The sequence below is a fragment of the Thalassophryne amazonica genome, chromosome 9 (assembly GCF_902500255.1).
Source record: "Thalassophryne amazonica chromosome 9, fThaAma1.1, whole genome shotgun sequence".
Classification (NCBI taxonomy): domain Eukaryota; kingdom Metazoa; phylum Chordata; class Actinopteri; order Batrachoidiformes; family Batrachoididae; genus Thalassophryne; species Thalassophryne amazonica.
In genome coordinates this window covers 39,582,477-39,601,881 of record NC_047111.1, presented here as the reverse complement: position 1 = coordinate 39,601,881, position 19,405 = coordinate 39,582,477, and the positions used below count along the sequence as shown (strand labels likewise).

At 38.4% G+C, this 19,405-nt stretch overlaps 1 protein-coding gene across 1 annotated transcript in view; it reads left to right on the top strand.

Moving 5' to 3' along the window:
- Window positions 1-19,405, top strand: part of pgk1 (phosphoglycerate kinase 1) — a 54,292-nt gene that overhangs the window by 5,443 nt on the left and 29,444 nt on the right. Inside the window, exons 2-4 of the mRNA XM_034177926.1 lie at window positions 6,040-6,090; window positions 6,223-6,378; window positions 8,122-8,266. Of these exons, the coding sequence (XP_034033817.1) occupies window positions 6,040-6,090; window positions 6,223-6,378; window positions 8,122-8,266 (352 nt within the window). The remainder of the gene's footprint in view (window positions 1-6,039; window positions 6,091-6,222; window positions 6,379-8,121; window positions 8,267-19,405) is intronic.

Sequence of the window (19,405 nt, the reverse complement as noted above, 5' to 3'; positions counted from 1 at the left end):
CTCTAAAATTGTATATAATAATCATTAGATTATTAATATATAAACAAAAATAAATGTAAGAAATATTACAGTTTGAAAACAAATGCACCCGAACGTGATGACAGCTGCAACTGCTTAATGCTAACTTTTAACATTGAAAATACCATAGACATGCTAACTCCTTAGTATCGGGATCCGGATCACCACTAAAATTTAATCACTTGTTCCTCTTGTCATTTCCAACCACATAACCTCCTTGGCGGAGGTAAAAAATAAATTTTAGAAATATTACAATTTGAAAACAAATGCACTCGAACGTGATGATAGCTGCAACTGCTAATGCTAACTTTTAACATTGAAAATGCCATAGACATGCTAACGTGTTAGCATTGGGATCCGGATCACCACTAAAATTTAATCACTTGTTCCTCTTGTCATTTCCAACCACTCCAAAAAATTTCATCAAAATCTATTCAAAACGTTTTGCGTTATCCTGCTGACAGACAAACAAACGCAACCGAAAACATAACCTTCCTGGTGGTGGTAATAAACTTGTCAGGAATAATCTTTTGCTAAACAACTACATTCATGATTAGTTCTTGTTTAAGAATCCCTAACATTGGGATGAATGTGAGGCATTATTTGTAAAACGCTTTGAGCGTCTGATGCAGATGGAAAAGGGTCATTCCATGTCAATTCAATGAATATTTGAGGGGCCTCACGCACTTTGTCTCAGATTTTCTTTAAATTTTAATCAGATATTCCCAGACTATTCAGTACAACAAATCTGAAGTTTGAGGCCAGTAGGCCAAGCAGTTTCTGAGATATGGCCAATTTAGTGTGCATGGGGTCTGCCGTTTTTTAGGCAAAAATTATGGCCGTCATTTCTGGAGCCATGTTCAAGGTAGAATATATAGCAAATAATGGACTTAGAGGACCAAAATTTTCTGTGGCAGTTGTCATGGACACCCAGACTCGGGCTATAGTTAAACAACAGACATTGATACCAAACTGTGAAGTTTATGTATGCTCAAACTATGGAAGATATTACATTGACTATTGCAAGCATCCATGTTTGAGACACTGAAGCATACCATTACACTCAAAGAAGCCTCTCCATTTCTTGGCTCCTTAATGCCAGCTATACTGGCTATGAAATATGTAAATTTGCATATCTGTGGTAAACAGTTATTGTGGGAGAAACCTCTGAAATCGGAAAAAACCATTTTGTGGTCGAATTATTTTTGCAGGAAAAGCTCATGTGGGCAGTAAATCTCTTCAAACTGATTCCATTTTGAAGGTATTGATATCTACTTTGTGTTATAAATATGGCCTTTTTTATGAAACTCCTTTCTGGTTAATTTAAGCATCCAATTATGGCTAATTTGTGCACTCGCTAATGTATTTCTAATGCTGAAATGACAATTTCATTTTAATTGTGTGCACACACTACATTCATATGATTCATGGCACACCCCAGAATCCTTGCACATAGATCTGCCAGGGGGATTCCCCAAGGTTTCCACAGTTACTAGGCTTATATCCACCTGCATGATGAGCAATGCAGTGAATGGGTTACTGCATGTCTAGACACGTTCAGAGCTGCTGCTGTCAGTCTGGTTGGAGTAAGAATTTCAGCACTAGAAATACATTCGCCAGTACACAAATTGGTTATAATTGGATGCTTAAATTAACCAGGAAGGAATTTCATAAAGAAGGCCATATTTATAGCACATAAAGTAGATATCAATACCTTCAAAATGGAATCAGTTTGAAGAGTTTTATTTACTGCCCACATGAGGTTTTCCTTCTAATAAAATTTGACCACAAAATGTTTTTTCAGATTTCAGAGGTTTCTCCCACAATAACTGTTTACCACAGATATGCCAAATTTACATATTTCATAGCCAGTATAGCTGGCATTAAGGAGCCAAGAAATGGAGAGGCTTCTTTGAGTGTAATGGTATGCTTCAGTGTCTCAAACATGGATGCTCATAATGGTCACTTTAATATTTTCCATAGTTTGAGCATACATAAACTTCACAGTTTGGTGTCAGTGTCTGTTGTTTAACTATAGTCCAAGTCTGGGTGTCCATGACAACTGCCACAGAAAATTTCAGGCCTCTAAGTCCATTATTTGCCGAGATATTCTACCTTGAACATAGCTCCAGAAATGATGGCCATAATTTTTGCCTAAAAAAACGGCAGACCCCTTGCACACTAAATTGGCCATATCTCAGAAACTACTTGGCCTACAGGCCTCAAACTTCAGATTTGTTGTTCTGAATAGTCTGGGTTGATTAAAATTTAAAGAAAATCTGAGACAAAGTGTGTGAGGCCCTCGTTGAATTGACATGGATTGACCCCAAAGTGCCATATAAATGCAGTCCATTTACCATTTAAGAATCCTAGTTTAATTATTTGGTTAATTGGGCTAATGGCCAGAACAGAGGCTGGCAACCTTGCATATTTCAAAACCAGAACCTATTCTTTCAGAACAATAGTTTTAACCCTCAAAGATTCTTAATATTCAGTTTAGATTGAGGAGCATGGACTCCGTTTTACTTTGCCACATTTCAATAGTGCGACACCTTGACACGACACCAGTTACCTAGAAGGCTAAGCCAGCCCCTGCGCCGTGGTTAATTTCTGCAGTCTGGACACCACTTGCATGCCTGGATATAGTTTTATCAACACTTCGAGAATGGAGTAATGTGGCCAGGGACACTTTGATACATGGAATTAAATCAGATTTGATCCCCTGACATCTTTTTTTTGGGGGGGGGGGGGGGGTGCAGGATTTTACAAGCTGTTACTTGGCCTTCCTGAAATTACCCCTGATGATTTCCATGATTTTCCTTTATAAATCATTGGTTGTCTGGATCAGAAATTTCAGTTAAATATATCATAGCAGATGAACACACTGATATTTGAGAAGGATGAATGCTGCAAAAACAAAGTTGATAGGACTAATATTTTATGAGATATTAGGTAACAATGGACATTGATAATTAAAATCATCGACAGTAAAACTCGCATATAATGGATTCGGGTCGATTAGTTATTGAAATCCGTTAATGTATAAAACGGACAAAATTCGTTTTTGTTTTTTTGTTTTTCTAAGTCCGCTGCGGAGTGGTACCTTTAAATTCCTAAAGCCTGATTAACTCGAACTCTGGCCATGCAATAACATTGATGTGTGCACGACCTTTTAAAGATCTCTGTGGTGTCTTTATGTAATTTGCCACAGGAACAGTAGCTTTTTCTGGATTAATTTGTCCCTCAATGAGCTCTACATCCTTATGCATTCATCAAACTCCAAACCAACAATACAGCGCGTACAATTTCTCTCCATGAATTGTGGGTCATTTGAGCGTCTTTTTCTGACTCTGTGTTGCAAAGTTGCTCATATTTGTGGACTTTTCTCCCAAACGTATTTGATCCATGATCAGGATGTAATCAGCTTGCGCCCTGCAAAAACTTTTAAAATATGACTGAAGAGGAAGGAGTGAAAACATAAGTGACATCACAGCTCTTGTGGTCTCGGTCGTTTAGTAGGTGCATGTCAGGCTCTGGAGAGGGTTTGCAGTCACGCAGAGGGCTCTGATCTCAAGCGGTTTGGTTCACCACACCCAGGGATATGTGTGAAACCTAACACCGTATTATAGTGAAGGTAACATTTCGTTAATAATCACCGGCCTTGAATTACGCCCTGCCTCATTTTGGTCCCATGTCTGAGCACTGTTTGAAAATGATAAACGGCCGGTCTTTTAATCACCTAAATGTGGTCCCAACTTTCCTCCAATTGGCGAGTGTCCATGCTGAACTTAATTTCGTACCTGTGTTACTGGGCACATCCAGACTCCTCTGTCCAGTACACACGAGTGGTTTTAAATGGAAATACATTGCAATTGGACAGGACGTTTTGTCCAACGTGATCGAAAAGCTGTTATATGCAGTTTTTATTACATGGAAAACCATACAAAAACTTTGGGAGTTTTGCTTTCTTCTGGTGAGTGCAAATATCTGTTTAAGGTGAGTTTTACTGTATATATTAAAAATAAAGTAGCCTGTGTGTACGTGTATACCTTCGATCATGGAGAAACTGGGGAGAGCTGACATTTGCAGTTTGGTATGCTTGCGTATTTTGGGTCAAGGTTAAATGCCAAAACGGAACAATAATGGGACTATTTTTGGAGAAACTATGGATATTGTCTAACAGTAGACTTTGATCATTACATTCTGGACTCGGACGCCGTTCTAAATCATTACAGAAAATGCATATTTTATTACCACCCTTGAAAAATGTCAGCTACCTATTTTATAAACATTACCAAATCTCGAGCCCGAGGATGCCAACAGGCAACGTGCTAGTTGTTAATAATATATTTGCTTGACAAATAACCAACATGTTCAATTACGTATTATTCAAATATTTTAATTTTGAGCCAGATCATGATCACAATTTTAGCATACTGCTGACTTTAAGTGCTACCTTCCGACAAACTGTCATTGCTGTCTGTTGCTGTGATTCGGACGACCTCTGCCACACCTCCCACATTTAGAAAAGGTGTAATTATTCTATTGTATGAGATCCTGTAGTTTAAATACAAACTATTAATGCTGTAACATTTCTGCAATCATAACAATATATATATATTTTTTCCTTATCTGAGGTCCTATTTTGCTGCATTTTGTCTGGGTCTTTCTCCATGAGGATATTTCTGCAGAGTGTAGTGAATAAAGTACACATGAAACTGACACCATCTTTTGAAATGTCAGAACCATTTTGGTTTGTCCAGCTTGGTGATTCAACAGCAGATGGGGTAGGACAAGGTTCACCCACACTGCAGTAGCTCTCAGCTCAAACCCTATGAAAAGGTTAAATTTACTTAATATTGAATTAGTTTTGGTGGGGACTAACGGCATCAGGGTTGACTTCTCACACCCCCGGTCTTTTGCAGCATGCTGTCTGTATTTAGAGGTTACTTATTTTGCTAAGCAAACTCAGAAGCCACTGTAGCATCGTAATGTGATTCTTTCACAATATACAGGACTTGAACCTGTGTGTGTATATCCTGAGACAGGAACAATGCAATTAACAAAGTTGGAGTTTAAAATACAGAGCTGGTACTAACAGTTATAAAACATCCTATAAAGATTTAGTGGTATAACTACATTCTGTGGATGGAATGAAGCAACACTCCATCAGTGTGTGTTGTAATTTGAGGTTTTGTTACTTGTCATGACTGGCTGCACATGCACGTTTAGTGTATGCAAGTTCCTTTTTCTTTTGTTAGCTGTTGTCTTCTCAAGTTTGTAGACATAGCACTGTGCATACAAGGTAGTGAGTTTAAAGAAATTACTTCACCAAAGAAACTGCATTCAGCAGCGGATAGAATACAGATATTGTGGAGTTTAACAAAAATCCAATGTTGTCTCATACATAAAATTAGTAATAATTCTTAAAATGTCTTTATCAAACCCATCTGACAAAGAAATATAGCTGAGGTATGTTTTATAGTTTAAACATGAACTTCATTGCAAATAACTATAAATATAACCAACAACCCACCAACTTACCCCAGATTGGCAGTCACTTTGTGCATTTCTTAGCATTTGCATAAAATAGACTTCTTGTCTATTTTGGCCCCACCCAGCTGGCAACATATTGTCTCTGGACAACAGCCACACAGATTGAAAATGAAGGCAACTAGTCTCTTTGCCTTGGCCTAGCTCAGCTAATGTGATGAATGGGTGATGGAGGTCCCAATCATGCTAGACTGCATTGTGACCAATGCTGGACAAACTACATAATGACCAGTTTCCAACCGACTGTTTATTTGATAAGAAAGAAGTTTACATATCAGCAAAAATAATGCAGATACAGATGTTTGAGAAAAGCTTGTATCAGCTGGCATAGTTGGCCAACAGGTATATCAGCTGGGCTCTAACCAGTAATATCTGGTAGTGTGGAGATGCTCAGTAAGGAAGTACACATGTACATGTAAATGTAAAGAAACTTTCTCAAAAATTATTTTTTTTCCTTTTTTCTTTCAGGGTTGATTTCAATGTTCCAATGAAGGCCAAGCAGATTACAAACAATCAGAGGTATTGACTTTGATCTTGCTTCTACTGAGGTTAAAGTACATTCTAAGCAATGTCTTCTTAGTTTTGCAAACAAATATAAGAAAATTTGCATAGGATAGAGACTATTTCATGTTTAACCTTATTCATGTTAAGGATCAAGGCAGCTGTTCCCAGTATTCAGCACTGCTTGGATCATGGGGCCAAGTCCATTGTACTGATGAGCCATCTGGGCCGTCCTGATGGAAACGTCATGCCAGAGAAATACTCCTTGGAACCTGTTGCTGCTGAGCTCAAGACCCTGCTGGGGAAGTAAGTGCATGGGCTGTGTGGTTTCCTTCTGTCAGCATAATGGTGTTATGTTTATTTCAAGCAATTTACAGCATAAAGTCAAGTTTATTAAATTATTCAACCTCTTTTCACACCACTATTTATCAGTGGGAGAATGATAGAGATGTACCCCAGAGCACTTCTGATGGTTTGTGCAATCATATGCACAGCAATGAAACACCATGTTGATATAATTTGTCTAGACAGTAGGAAATAACGCGAAAAAGCACAAGTGATAAACATAAGGGTAGGTTATTTGCCGCCCATGTCATGTGAGAGTTGCTGTCCAGTATGGCTGCATAAACGCATACCATGTGATCCATGATGCCGCCTGCACAGTCTCTATATGGTTCACAGAATACTTTTAACACCAGTAACACATAATAATCCTATAATATAACCTATGCTTGTCTTGTAAGTCACATGTTAATTATGCTGTTAGATGCCCCCCCCTTTTTTTTTTTCTTTTGCATTGTTTGTGGCAGGAGTGGGATGCGCTGTGTTGCATAGCTCATAGGAGAGAAAAGCTGAAAAGGGTAGATCACTTATCATTCTCTCGATGACAGTGAACAGGTGTCCTGTTTACTACTTAATGTCAGTTTATTCATAAATATGTCATGCCATGGTTCTGCAGAGGAGTCTGGAATGGTGATACAGGTTCACCCATTAAATATTTGGGAAGTTAATTTAAAAACATTAAGCCTATCTTCTTCAAAAATATCTTATTTTTTCTTTCACAGTAAATATTTGAAAATGTATTTTTTTTTTCTTTTTACTCTGTTTACTAGTTTAAACGGAAGCAGGGGTGGTGGCCAAGTGGTTAATGCACTTGGTTTCAGTGCAGAAGGTTCCAGGTTCAAATCCCACCCCTGCCACATTTCTCCATGTAATGTGGAGTTGGATCAGGAAGGGCATCCGGCGTAAAACCTGTGCCAATTCAACATGCAGATCCACCTTGGATTTGCTGTGGCGACCGCGAGTGCAAAAACAAGGGAGCAGCCGAAGGGACTTACTTACTAGTTTAAACGGAGGAAAAACACATCGGGTGTTTTGTGCATAATCTTTAAATAATAAAGCCACTCACAACACGGGTCCTGTGATATGAAATTTTGTATTCATAGTACATTATATGTATTTGGGGGTTTCAATGGTTACCATTGCAATGACATCAAAGTATGAGCAGGGAAATGCAGCTGCACATTCACGTGAATGGAGCAGATCAAAAGCAGATAGCCTCTGCTGGCTGAAGAGTGTGTGTGCGCACACTGCTTGACGATCAAGCACGAAAATCACTATGAAATACCATGAAATAAGGCTTAAGTGTTGGTGTGGTATTTTCCAAAGTCTTTCGTCCTGACCTTGCTAAGTGCAGTTGGAGTTCTGGGGAAAAAGTCTCTTGCAGAGTGATGTGCGATATAAATAAAACTGCCCTCTCACCAGACAGTGTAGACGTCCTCATCTTTTTTGTAAAATAATTTGAGGCTGTAAACTCTGATAAATCATCAGTTGCTGTCTTTAAAGCATGTCAATTGAAGAATGGTAAATGTCAGCACTCTGGTTCTTCTGCTGTGTGGAGGTAGCACCGACTGTCTGTTGATTGCCGAGAAATAACCCAATAATAAAATGAAAAGATTGTGAAGACCACAAGAAATTTACATTGATTCCCAAGAAAACAAACATTAGAAATTGCAGTCAAGCCTAATCTAGTCTTGTGTAAATTTGCAGGGACGTCACATTCCTGAAGGACTGTGTTGGTGCAGAGGTGGAAGCTGCCTGCGCTGATCCCGCCGCTGGATCAGTCATCCTCCTGGAGAACCTTCGCTTCCATGTGGCAGAAGAGGGAAAAGGCAAGGATGCCTCTGGAAACAAGGTGACCAAACCTGTAGTAGCCTGCAAGTTTTGCGTTAATGGTTGTTGTAATTCATTTTTTCACGATGGCCATCGGGTATTGCGAAGGCTTTCCGTCCGTCCGTACTCAGCATATGTTCAGTCCTATTACTCCCAGAGTCTTCAAATTTACAGGAGACATTCTTGGGACACTGACCATGGACAAGTTCAGAGGTGGCTAACCTTAACCTATTTTAAGAGGTTAAAAAGAAACAGTCTGTTCAATTGTTTCTGAGTGGCGGGCGTGAGCCAGTTAGTAGAGTTGCACCGTGACGTCAGCAGCTGGCATCTCCAAACTCACTTTTTGTGTGTTTATATCCATGTTTCTCATATATTATGTAAAAGCTAGCGAGAACTAAACATTTCTAAAATTGAAAACAGTTTTCGGAACCTAATAAAGCCTCTGAACGTATTTACGAGCCATTTTGTGGAGGTTACCATGGTGACATCACAAGCTAATAGCTAGCTGCAAAACTCTGTTTAGTTTTTCTCTAAATATATCCTCTTTGTCATATATTATGTAAAAGCTAGTGAGCAATAAATACTTCTGAAACTGAAAATGCTGTTTATGTAACCTGATAACACCTCTGGAGTCATTTACAAGACATTTTGCAGATGTTGGTGTGCATGCTAACTTTCAGTGGAATTAAATTTGTTTCATTAGTACCTGCAAATGGACAGAGAGTGACCTACAAATATTCCTTGATTTTCACAATTTCTGCTGTTAAAGTGTAAATATTGTTTTTGATTGATAGAGGGGCGTTATTAACAGCAACATCCAACCAAATGGTCAGTCCATCGCAGATCAGCCAATGAGTTAAACCCCACCTCTTCCAATTTTTATGAAATTTGGTATATAGATAACTCATAGCCAGAAAAGCCAGAATTCCAAATTTTAACTTGATCAGACCAGTAGTTTTCGCGATATCACAATTTCTTTTTTTTTTTTTTTTTTTTTTTTTTTTTTTTTTTTAGCAAAAAAGGGTGCGGCCGCCAAATTTCAAATTACTGTAACTCAGCAACTACTGGTCCGAATTAAAAAAAAAAAGAAAAAAAAAAGAAGACATTTCTGTAATGGGGAGAACATAAGAAATGTAAAACTGGCATTGTTTTGTGCATTTGGGTACTTTTGAGTTGGATGACCTTTTAACCTATATTTTGACCCTGAAATTGACACTGAGGGACACGCCCGACATCTTCGGCCCCATTATGAAAAATGTAGCCCTATATGTCAACTACAACATATTTTAAAAAAAAATTGGAGGGGTGTTCTTTTTTATTTTCATGCAATACCTTGTGGATGTTTACATACCCATTCCTTCAGAGATCCATTCAGAGTCCATTCTGTATACTTCAGTACATTCATAGTGTCTCAAGTTGTTGTATTCCACAAAATATTGTCAATCACAAACCAAAAGTAAATGAAAATTTCACAAATATCTCAGTCTTATGAACACTAGATGTATGATTTTTACTCCTTGTCAACAGGTCAATTCAAACAGTGGTCAGAAATTCTGGCTAGGTCATTATGAGAAATATTGTAGTTTCTGGTTGAAGATGATTTCAAGAATGGAGCTCTTATCACACAGTGTACATCAGATTCAGGAATCCAACAACAATCATCTCTGGATGGCCAGTAGAAGGTTTTAGCTGGTCCATGAGGGTGCATAAACTTAATCCTATAGTCACCAAACTCCTCTGAGACCTCTTCCACCAAACCAATCCATGGTACATTATCATAGCTGCAGTATGCAAAGTTTTGAGGTTGAACAGCAAGAGGCATTTCAGCACTGCCTTCATGTTCATTATACAAGAGTCCTTGAACTGCCACCAAATCTGGAGGGTTCATCTGTTCACTGAGTTTATAGACATGCATCTTTGACAACGAAACAGGGACAAAACAATTCAATTCTAAAGTTCCTTTAATGGTCTGAGCCAGGTTGAATCAAGGCTTGAGTTCATCTTCACAACTGGCTACCTCATCTGTTGGTACGTGGAAGAAGTGGATGCCTGGGATATTCTCTACACAGTAGTCAAACATGGCGAGAGATCTAAGAATATGGCCATTGGACAAACGCTGTAAACTTCTCTTAGTGACGAACCTTTTCATGGTTCCACCAATGCCATCACATGCACTCTTGCCATGTGATGTGGCAGAGAAATTCCACTCGGCCTTCATGTGTCAGAAGTGTAATGTGAGGCTTTGCATTGTTACTGGTCAAAATGCTCGCAACCGTTTCCTCAGCTTCCACTGCCAATAGGATGTTGTTAGTGTTAAAGCTCCAGATAGTCCATGGGCAAAGCAGGGTTTCAGTACCACTTAAGGACTAAACAACACTTAGAATCCATCCTCAGTGTATCATGGCCTACACAAAAATGTATGATAGCAATCCCAGGGTGGTAGCTGTAGCCAGGTAGGGGTCAGTGAAGAATTACACAGAGGTCAAACTTTAAAAATGCTCCAATCATATTGAAAACTGTATAACATTACTTGTCTGTTAATAACGATTACAAAAAGGTATAGTTTGGACTATGTGTGATGGAATGTTTTGGAGTTATGAGTAAAAACAACAACAATGGTGACAAAGGTCAGTTTCAGTTTGTACAGGGGTCAAAAGTTAAAGTTGCTCTAATTTCAGTACAAAATGATGCTAATTATTGGTTGAAATAAAAGGATTAATAAATGGAATAGTTTTGACTGTGTTGAATGCTTGGTCTCCAAGGTAAAGGTCAAACAAGGTCAACATCTATTGGATTCTATGATATGTGACATATATTAACCTATAACATGATAATTAAGCATGACAGATGGTGCAAACTATTCCTTATTAGAACCCTATTAACCCAAACAATAATTTGCATCATTTTTAACTGAATTTTAGTAAAAATTCAGTAAAAAAAATTTTTTTTACTGAATTTTTTTTATTTACGTTAGTTAGCTTGTTTATAGACTTGTTTCCGGTGCTCAATACATGTGAATGTGAATCATCATCAATTGTTCAAGATTTTCCAATTTTTTTTAAAAAAGGTTGTGTGCAAGATTTGAAAGAGAGTAGCTAATTAATTGTCTGTAATATTTTTCAAAGTTGAAAATGAAATATTTTAAAAGTTGGAAAACTTAAAATTCATACCCTAAATGGACAGTGTATCTCTGGGGATACAGAGTGTAAAATTGAAAATAAAGATCACATTTTGATAAAAATCTTGGAAGTGTGTTATTATAGCCTTGATACATTAGAAAATAGCAATTAATTAATTTTCAAAAAAATGTATGCCATTGACCATTTAAGGGTTAAAGAAACCATGGAAGTAATATGAAGTAATATTGAAGAAATTGAAGAAATTAAAAACTTGAAATGGTAAATAAGTTTATGAAACTCTGGAGTACTTACATTTCTCACATGTAGAAATCATTAAGGAAATCAGAATTAGGACTCTGTTCTTCCCTTGTTTTAAGGAAACTAAAAACTTGAAATGATTGTTGAGGCTTCAGTTTCTTTGTGCAAGCTGCTCACAGCATGTGACCAGAGCCTTGAGCTCTATGCTTCAGATTAGAAACACTGACTTCTTCCTGGAAATTGCTATCACAACATAGACTGCCCAAAAACGTAGTTAGCAGCCAAATGGCAAAAAGTAATCAGAAAACTAAACTGTAGTGTACACATTGTTTAGAATATGAATATGAATTTACCAGATATCTTGAGGTAGCCCTATATTCTATCCCAGTTTGCTCAAGTATGAAAAAGAAAACCCCTCCAATTTTTTTTTTATTTTTTATATGTTATAGTTGACATATAGGGCTACATTTTTCATAATGGGGCTGAAGAGGTCGTGCGTGTCCCTCAGTGTCAATTTCAGGGTCAAAATAAACAACAAAATGTCATCCAACTAAAAAGTACCTAAATGCACAAAACAATCCCAGGTTTAGATTCCTTAGGTTCTCCCCCTTACAGATATGTCTTGTTTTTTTTTTTGTTTTGTTTTTTATCGGATGAGTGGTTACTGAGTTACAGTAATTTCAATTATGCGGCCACACCCTTTTTCGCGAAAAAGTTAAAAAATTAAATTGCGATATGTCGAAAACTACTGGTCCGATCAAGTCAAAAATTTGAAATTCTGGCTTTTCTGGCTATGAGTTACCAATATAACAAATTTCATAAAAATTGGAGGGGGTGAGGTTTAAAAAAATTATTATTTTTTTTTTTTTGTGATTTAAGATGGACTGGCCCCAACAGCATTTCCTGTATATTCATTTTGTGAATTGTTCTGTAATTTATGTCTGTAGCATGGCCCAAGCAGAGGGTCACCCCTTTGAGTCTGGTCTGCTTGAGGTTTCTTCCTCAGAGGGAGTTTTTCCTTACCACTGTTGCTCTGGGGGTTAGTAAGGTTAGACCTTACTTGTGTGAAGCGCCTTGAGGCAACGATGTTTTGATTTGGCGCTATATAAATGAAAATTAATTGAATTGAAAAATTGACTTTATTAAACGTACAAATCGTATGTAAGACAATAAGCTCTTAATAATTATTTAACCCACTGCAGATTATAGAGAACACAATTCTCATACGACCGAGGGTATTTAAAGGTTCTGAAAGTTGCCTGAGTGGAAAGCATAAAGAAAACTTACTTTAGGATTTTGTAATGTGAAAAACAGTGATGAAAGATTACCGGAAATCAGGGTTTTTACTTACATGGTGAATGTTTCCGGGTTATTTTTGACAACATACGTCGACGTCCGTTCATTCAGTTCATTTCAGTTCCATGCCCAAACAGTTGGCAGTGGTAATGCACCGTGTTGATTTGCAAGCCGCCAATAATTTTCAAAGAAGGGTTCATCTGTTTTGGGTTATTTTCCTAACAGTTTACTTTGTTGTGGACATTAAAAGTTATGAGCTGCGTTTTTCCTCCAGTAATCATACATTAAGTGGAGCTAACAGGTGAAGCCTTCAGCTACTAAAAATGCTAACACTGTTGGCATTCAGACGAGAGTTTAACGCTGTCTGCGAGTCAAAACCACAAGATTAATGAGTTTGACCAACGGACAAAAATTTGTCTGAGGTGAGAGAGTGAAAATATGTGACGTTAGTGCTCTCCTGAGGTTTATCAACTAAATTATTAGGTTTTAGCTGCAGGATGTTGAATCAATCACTGTCGAGCTGAGTGTTTGATCTATTTTTAGTTTTACCAAATAAAGCAGTTTTTATTGTTACTGCTGTAACTACAAGAAAAGTCTCAACTTTAAATAACGTAATTTTTTTTTCAAGTTTTTTTTTAACCATCAAGTAATCAAAGAAAATAGCACAGTGCTGTTTCATATTTCTTTATATATTAAGAAATGTATTTCTTGACTCACATCAGAAACATACATTTTCTGAATGAATGAATCTACCATTACTACATGTATGCATTACTTTTCATGCTATTTGTCTAAAAATAGTTTTCTAACCTAAGAAAAGTTTAACTTCAAAATACACACTAATCAGAAATTAATCTTGAAGTAAAAACACATTTGTAAGGATTTTAAGGTGACAAAGAATTTGAAAACGGAGAATAATCAATAGCTCCAAAGCTCCTGCCAAAACTAGGAAAACTCATAAGTGAGTAAAGGTTGAACAAGTTGATGCATTAATGTGCGATAAATGCTGTTATTGTTCCATTTGAATTGATACTGAGCATTATTATTTTTGAGTTCTTTGAATTGTCATTTCTTTTCTGGTGTAGTTTTTTTGAACCACAATGTTTTTTGATTAATGGTTGGTAGCACAGTACAAGTTGTGTGGAAAGAATGTAGTGGAAAAATTGACCTGACCCAGCAAATTTTTTTTTTTGGTGGGTAAATACAGTGGGGGGAAATAAGTAGTTGATCCGCTGTCAATTTTGCAGGTTTTTCCACCTACAAAGAATGGAGAAGTCTGTATTTTTATCATAGGTACACTTAAAATGTGAGAGACAGAATCTAAACAAAAATCACATTGTATGATTATATATTTTTTAATAATTGCATTTTGTTGCATGAAATAAGTATTTGTTCCACTAGAAATACAGACCTTAACAATTGGTACAGAAACTTTTGTCTGCCATTACAGAGGTCAGACGTTTCCTGTAGTTCTTGCCCAAGTATGCACACACTGCATCAGGGATTTTGGTCCACTCCTCCATACAGATCTTCTCCAGATCTTTCAGGTTTGGAGTTTCAGCAACCTAGAAAGATTTACTATTGAGTTCAGGTCTGGAGACTGGCTAGGCCACTCCAGGACCTTGAAATGCTTCTTACAGAGCCCCTCCTTAGTTGCCATGGCTGTGTGTTTGGGGTCATTGTCATGCTGGAAGACCCAGCCACAACCTATCTTCAATGCTGTTACTGAGAGAAGAAGGTTGTTTGCCAGAATCTCGCAGTACATGACCCCATCCATCCTCCCTTCAATACGGTGCAGTCGTCCTGTCACCTTTGCAGAAGAGAACCCCCACAGTATGATGTTTCCACCCCCATGCTTCACGGTTGGATGGTGTTCTTGGGGTTGTTCTTATCCTCCAAACATGGCAAGTGGAGTTGATTCCAGCTCTATTATAAAAGCTCTATTTTGGTCTCATCTGACCACATGACCTTCTCCCATGCCTCCTCTGGATCATCCAGATGGTCACTGGTGAACTTCAAACGGGTCTGGACATGTGCTGGCTTGCGCAGGGGGACCTTGCTGCCCTGCAGGATTTTAAACCATGACATCATCATGTGTTACTAATGTAATCTTTGTGACTGTGGTCCCAGCTCTCTTCAGGTCATTGACCAGGTCCTCCTGTGTAGTTCTGAGCTTTCTCAGAATCATCCTTACCCCACAAAGTGAGATCTTGCATGGAATCCCAGACAGAGGGAGATTGACAGTCATCTTGTTTCTTCTACTTTCTAATAAATAATCATAACAATTGTTGTCTTCTCACCAAGCTGCTTGCCTTTTGTCCTGTAGTCCATCCCAGCCTTGTGCAGGTCTACAGTTTTGTCCTTGATGTCCTTAGATGGCTCTTTGGTCTTGGCCATTGTGGACAGGTTGGAGTGAGATTGATTATGTGAACAGGTAGGACGGCTTCTTAAAGACAAACTAACAGGTTTGTGAGAGCCAGAATTCTTGCTGGTTGGTAGGGGATCAAATACTTATTTCATGCAATAAAATGGAAATTAATTTTTTAAAAATCATACAATGTGATTTTCTGGATTTTTTTTTTTTTTTTTTTAAGATTCTGTCTCTCACAGTTGAAGTGTACCTACGATAAAAATTACAGACCTCTCCATTCTTTGTACGTGTGAAAACTTGCAAAATTGACAGTGGATTAAATGCTTATTTCCCCCCACTGTAGACCAGAAAATGCACCAGAATGCATCAGAGATCTCAAATTTTTCTGGGGGAGAACCCCCCAGACCCCCACCAGGAGCTTTAGGCCTTTGGCCCTTGCCAAAAATTTTCAGGTTTTAGTCCCATGGCCCACTTTCATCACTGAAAAAAAAAATGCATTGATGAGCTAAAACTGCATATTTGAAATGTTGAATTAAAGAAACGGGTAACCACTTCAATTGATGTTGTTTTATGACACAGCAGAACCACTCCCATAATCCATTCTGTTTACAGTAGAATGCACATTCAGGTCCACCTGCAGTGTCAAAATAAAAATAAAGAAGGGCATCCGGCATAAAAGTTGTGCTAAATCAACATGCAGATACACCACGGATCTGATGTGGCGACCCCGAGTGAAAACAATGGAGCAGCCGAAGGGACTTAAGCCCTGGTCCCACCGAATAATAAATACAGAGGCTTTGGGGGGTACAGTTTTGCTGCCATGCACGTACTGTCGTCTGTGACGATGTGTGTTGCCAGTGACAGATACGAAACGCCAAATGTCCATGTTGGTGAGGTAACGACAACTGATAACCACGTGCTCATCATCCAACCAGCAAGAGGTTGACATGTTTATAGTCTTACTTAGTTGTTGAAGGTCAAGGTACTTGGCACATTTTGATGGCCCTGGGGTGTGCTTGAAGGGCAGCCAAAAGAAAACGTTTCATAACAAAAAAGGGCCTTTGTTTAGTCTTTGACCACTATACCTGAGAATGAAGAGTCCTCACTTCACACTCAGGTTGGTCTTCAGCACACAAGCCATAATATTCCAGGTATTTGTAATAAAATACTCCAAAATGACAGGTGCAGCCCTCCACAACAGGTAGCAGTTGTATCGAACAGACTTGAGAGTTGCACGGTTGGACGCTATGAGAGATGGAATAGTTCAGCTCAGCTGCTGTCATTCTACGTGACCACGCCTCCTAATTATACAGAACTTCATGGCTTAAAACATCTCAAACTGCAGTTGTATGTAAAGGTTTGGGCATCCCTGATGATTTCCATGATTTTCCTTTTATAAATCATTGGTTGTTTGCATCAGAAATTTCAGTTAAATATATCATATAGCAGACAAACACAGTGATATATGAGAAGTGAAATGAAGTTTATAGAATTTACAGAAAGTGTGCAATAATTCTTTAAACAAAATTAAGCAGGTGCCCAAATTATCAGGGGATACCCAAACTTTTGCATACAACTGTAAGAAGTTAGAAAAAAGTCACCCCCCTCCCCCCGCTGTACAGTTTTCATGGACTAAGCAGTAAACATGTTTAGTTAGACATTTTAACATAGACTCCTATGGGAATATGCTCTGTTTTCAAGCCAGTGTTAAGCAACTGCACCTTTTTTTTCCCCCCCTTCCAGGGTTTCATCTGACTCCATCGAAGCTTCCAGCTTGGTTATGGCACAGCGTAATTTATATGGCCCCAATGTTTCATTATTACTAGCTACCGTACAATCCCTGTGTAAGACATTGCAAGTTGGATGGTGTGATGACATGTTTTATCAAAGGGATCCTCTTATCTATTCTATCTGATATTATATAGGCATTACAGAGTTGCTTTTTCATTTGGTCTGGTCCATCAAAGCTCCCTAGAATTTAATGGGTTTGCCTTGATTATATGCCCCTTAAATTTGGTGAGTTAAAACACGATACAACTTACTGTTTTTTATCCTGTGATCAGTCTGGAGGGAATGGACTCTATCATCTATCTAGTCACTCAATGTATGTTGGAAGATGCATGCCTCGGCTTGTCCAAAGCCTAGAAAACTAGATTAAGCCTAGACTATGCGAAAACACTGCAATGAACCAAAAATTAACAATCAGTGAACGAATAACGGCAGACTACTGGTCATATGGAAATAATTTAATTATAAATATCAAGAACTAGATGGCAAAGTCAAACATGATATGAGAGCTCTTAAAGAATGAAAAAGAGGCAGTGCCCACATTTGTTCACTCCTGGCAAAGATGGTCAACAGGAATTCACCACAGGATCTGTTTTAAAAGCAATTATGCTTGTAAAAGCTAAAATATCACTGAGCAAGGGTCGACACGACTAAGAAAACCTTTCATTCTTGTTTTAACAAAGTCAGCTGTTATTAATTCTTAAATCTTTTCCTGTAGGTTTGACCTGTCCAGCATTTACAGTAACTCTATTGCAGGACTCTCCTGTGTTGCACTCAGACTTGTGGATCAGGTTACGGCTGATCTTTAACACGAGAGGTCATGACTCGCACTGGAGGGCAGAAAAAGGTCAAGCGGGTTCTTCAGTGTCTCCTCTAAATGTCAGGCTCAGTGGAATTGGTCTTTTCACTGCTGTTTTCTACTTTTTCCCCGTCCGTCCAGGCCACAGACAAACCCAAACACTGTTTCTGTCAAATCTCTGGTAGTACTCTGACTGAATGACTCCTCTGGATCTGTTGTTCAGAACACATTTAGGGTCATAAATGTTACAATGTAAAAAATTTAGTTCTTCTGTCTTCCACAACATGCTGGAGTTAATTAGGTGAAGTGGGACACATAATCAGTTACAGTTAACTTTTTTGTTTCTTTATCACCCCTGTATTTCATCTGGGGGGGTAAAGAAACCATCCTTATGTTTTCACTTCTTGGTGCGATATCGCAAGAACCATCTGACCAATTTCATTCATATTTAATATAAGGGTGTGCTTGGGGGTGCCCCCCCCCCCAACACTTTTTTTTATTACTGATTTGTGTAGGCCGGGGGGGGGGGGGGTCATCTCCTGATGACTCTTGTTTTTTTGTTGTTGTTGTTTTGTGTATTAACATTTTTCTTTTGGGTTAATTTTTCCAACACATTTAATTTGCATTCACTTGCCTGACCTTGTGGTAGCTCCCAGATTTTGCAGCAGAACATGAATGCATCACTGATGAATGACTGCAGGGACAAAGGGAAGTTGTGAAAACCACCCCTTTTAAGCTCATATGCGAAAATTCTGTTTATTGGGCTCAAACACAAAACCAGCCAGTGTGACAATTTTTTTTTTTATTTTTTTTTCTGTCTATTACTCTGGGCTGCAGGACAGCTGATGGTGTGACTGATCAGCATTTGGCTAATGAACTAAAAATAAGGTGTGTGTGTGTGTGTGTGTGTGTGTTACAGTGTAGCAGTATACTACAGTAGAAATGAAGCCATGCAGGCTGCATACTGACTGTGCTGCACCAGGAAAAGCATCACATTCTGCAGGACTTGCTGCTAACCTTGAAGTAAATGTCAGCAGGTCACAGCTGATGAGCTCCTGCGTACAAATCTAAGGGCAGCCCTAAGCCTGGTTCTGTCTTCATATCAGCCCATCGGGTCAAGAGTGAGATAAACTACCAGTACTGTTCTTTCCCTGCTTCATAGTTTTATACACTTGTCACCTCCACAGCACTTGGTGTATGAGAAATGTCCTGCAAGTACCACAAAATTGTATTATGGAAGAGGATAAAGGACAAAATCCTTCTGACCAGTATTGCCCTCGGGTTACACATGAAGAGCATCAAAATGAAAACTGAAACTGTTTATTTCGAACATTTGATACAACAACAATTACAAGATAGATCAGTAAAGACAACAACAAAAAAGTTCCTACTGTGTACCCAACATGTCCGAAAAGGGGTAGGGTGAAGCATCAGCTTATTTATCCCTACCCCTTCTTCCCCACAACCAGTAATACCCTTTGCCACATATACACATAGATTCCTACACACCTAAACCGATATCAATAATAT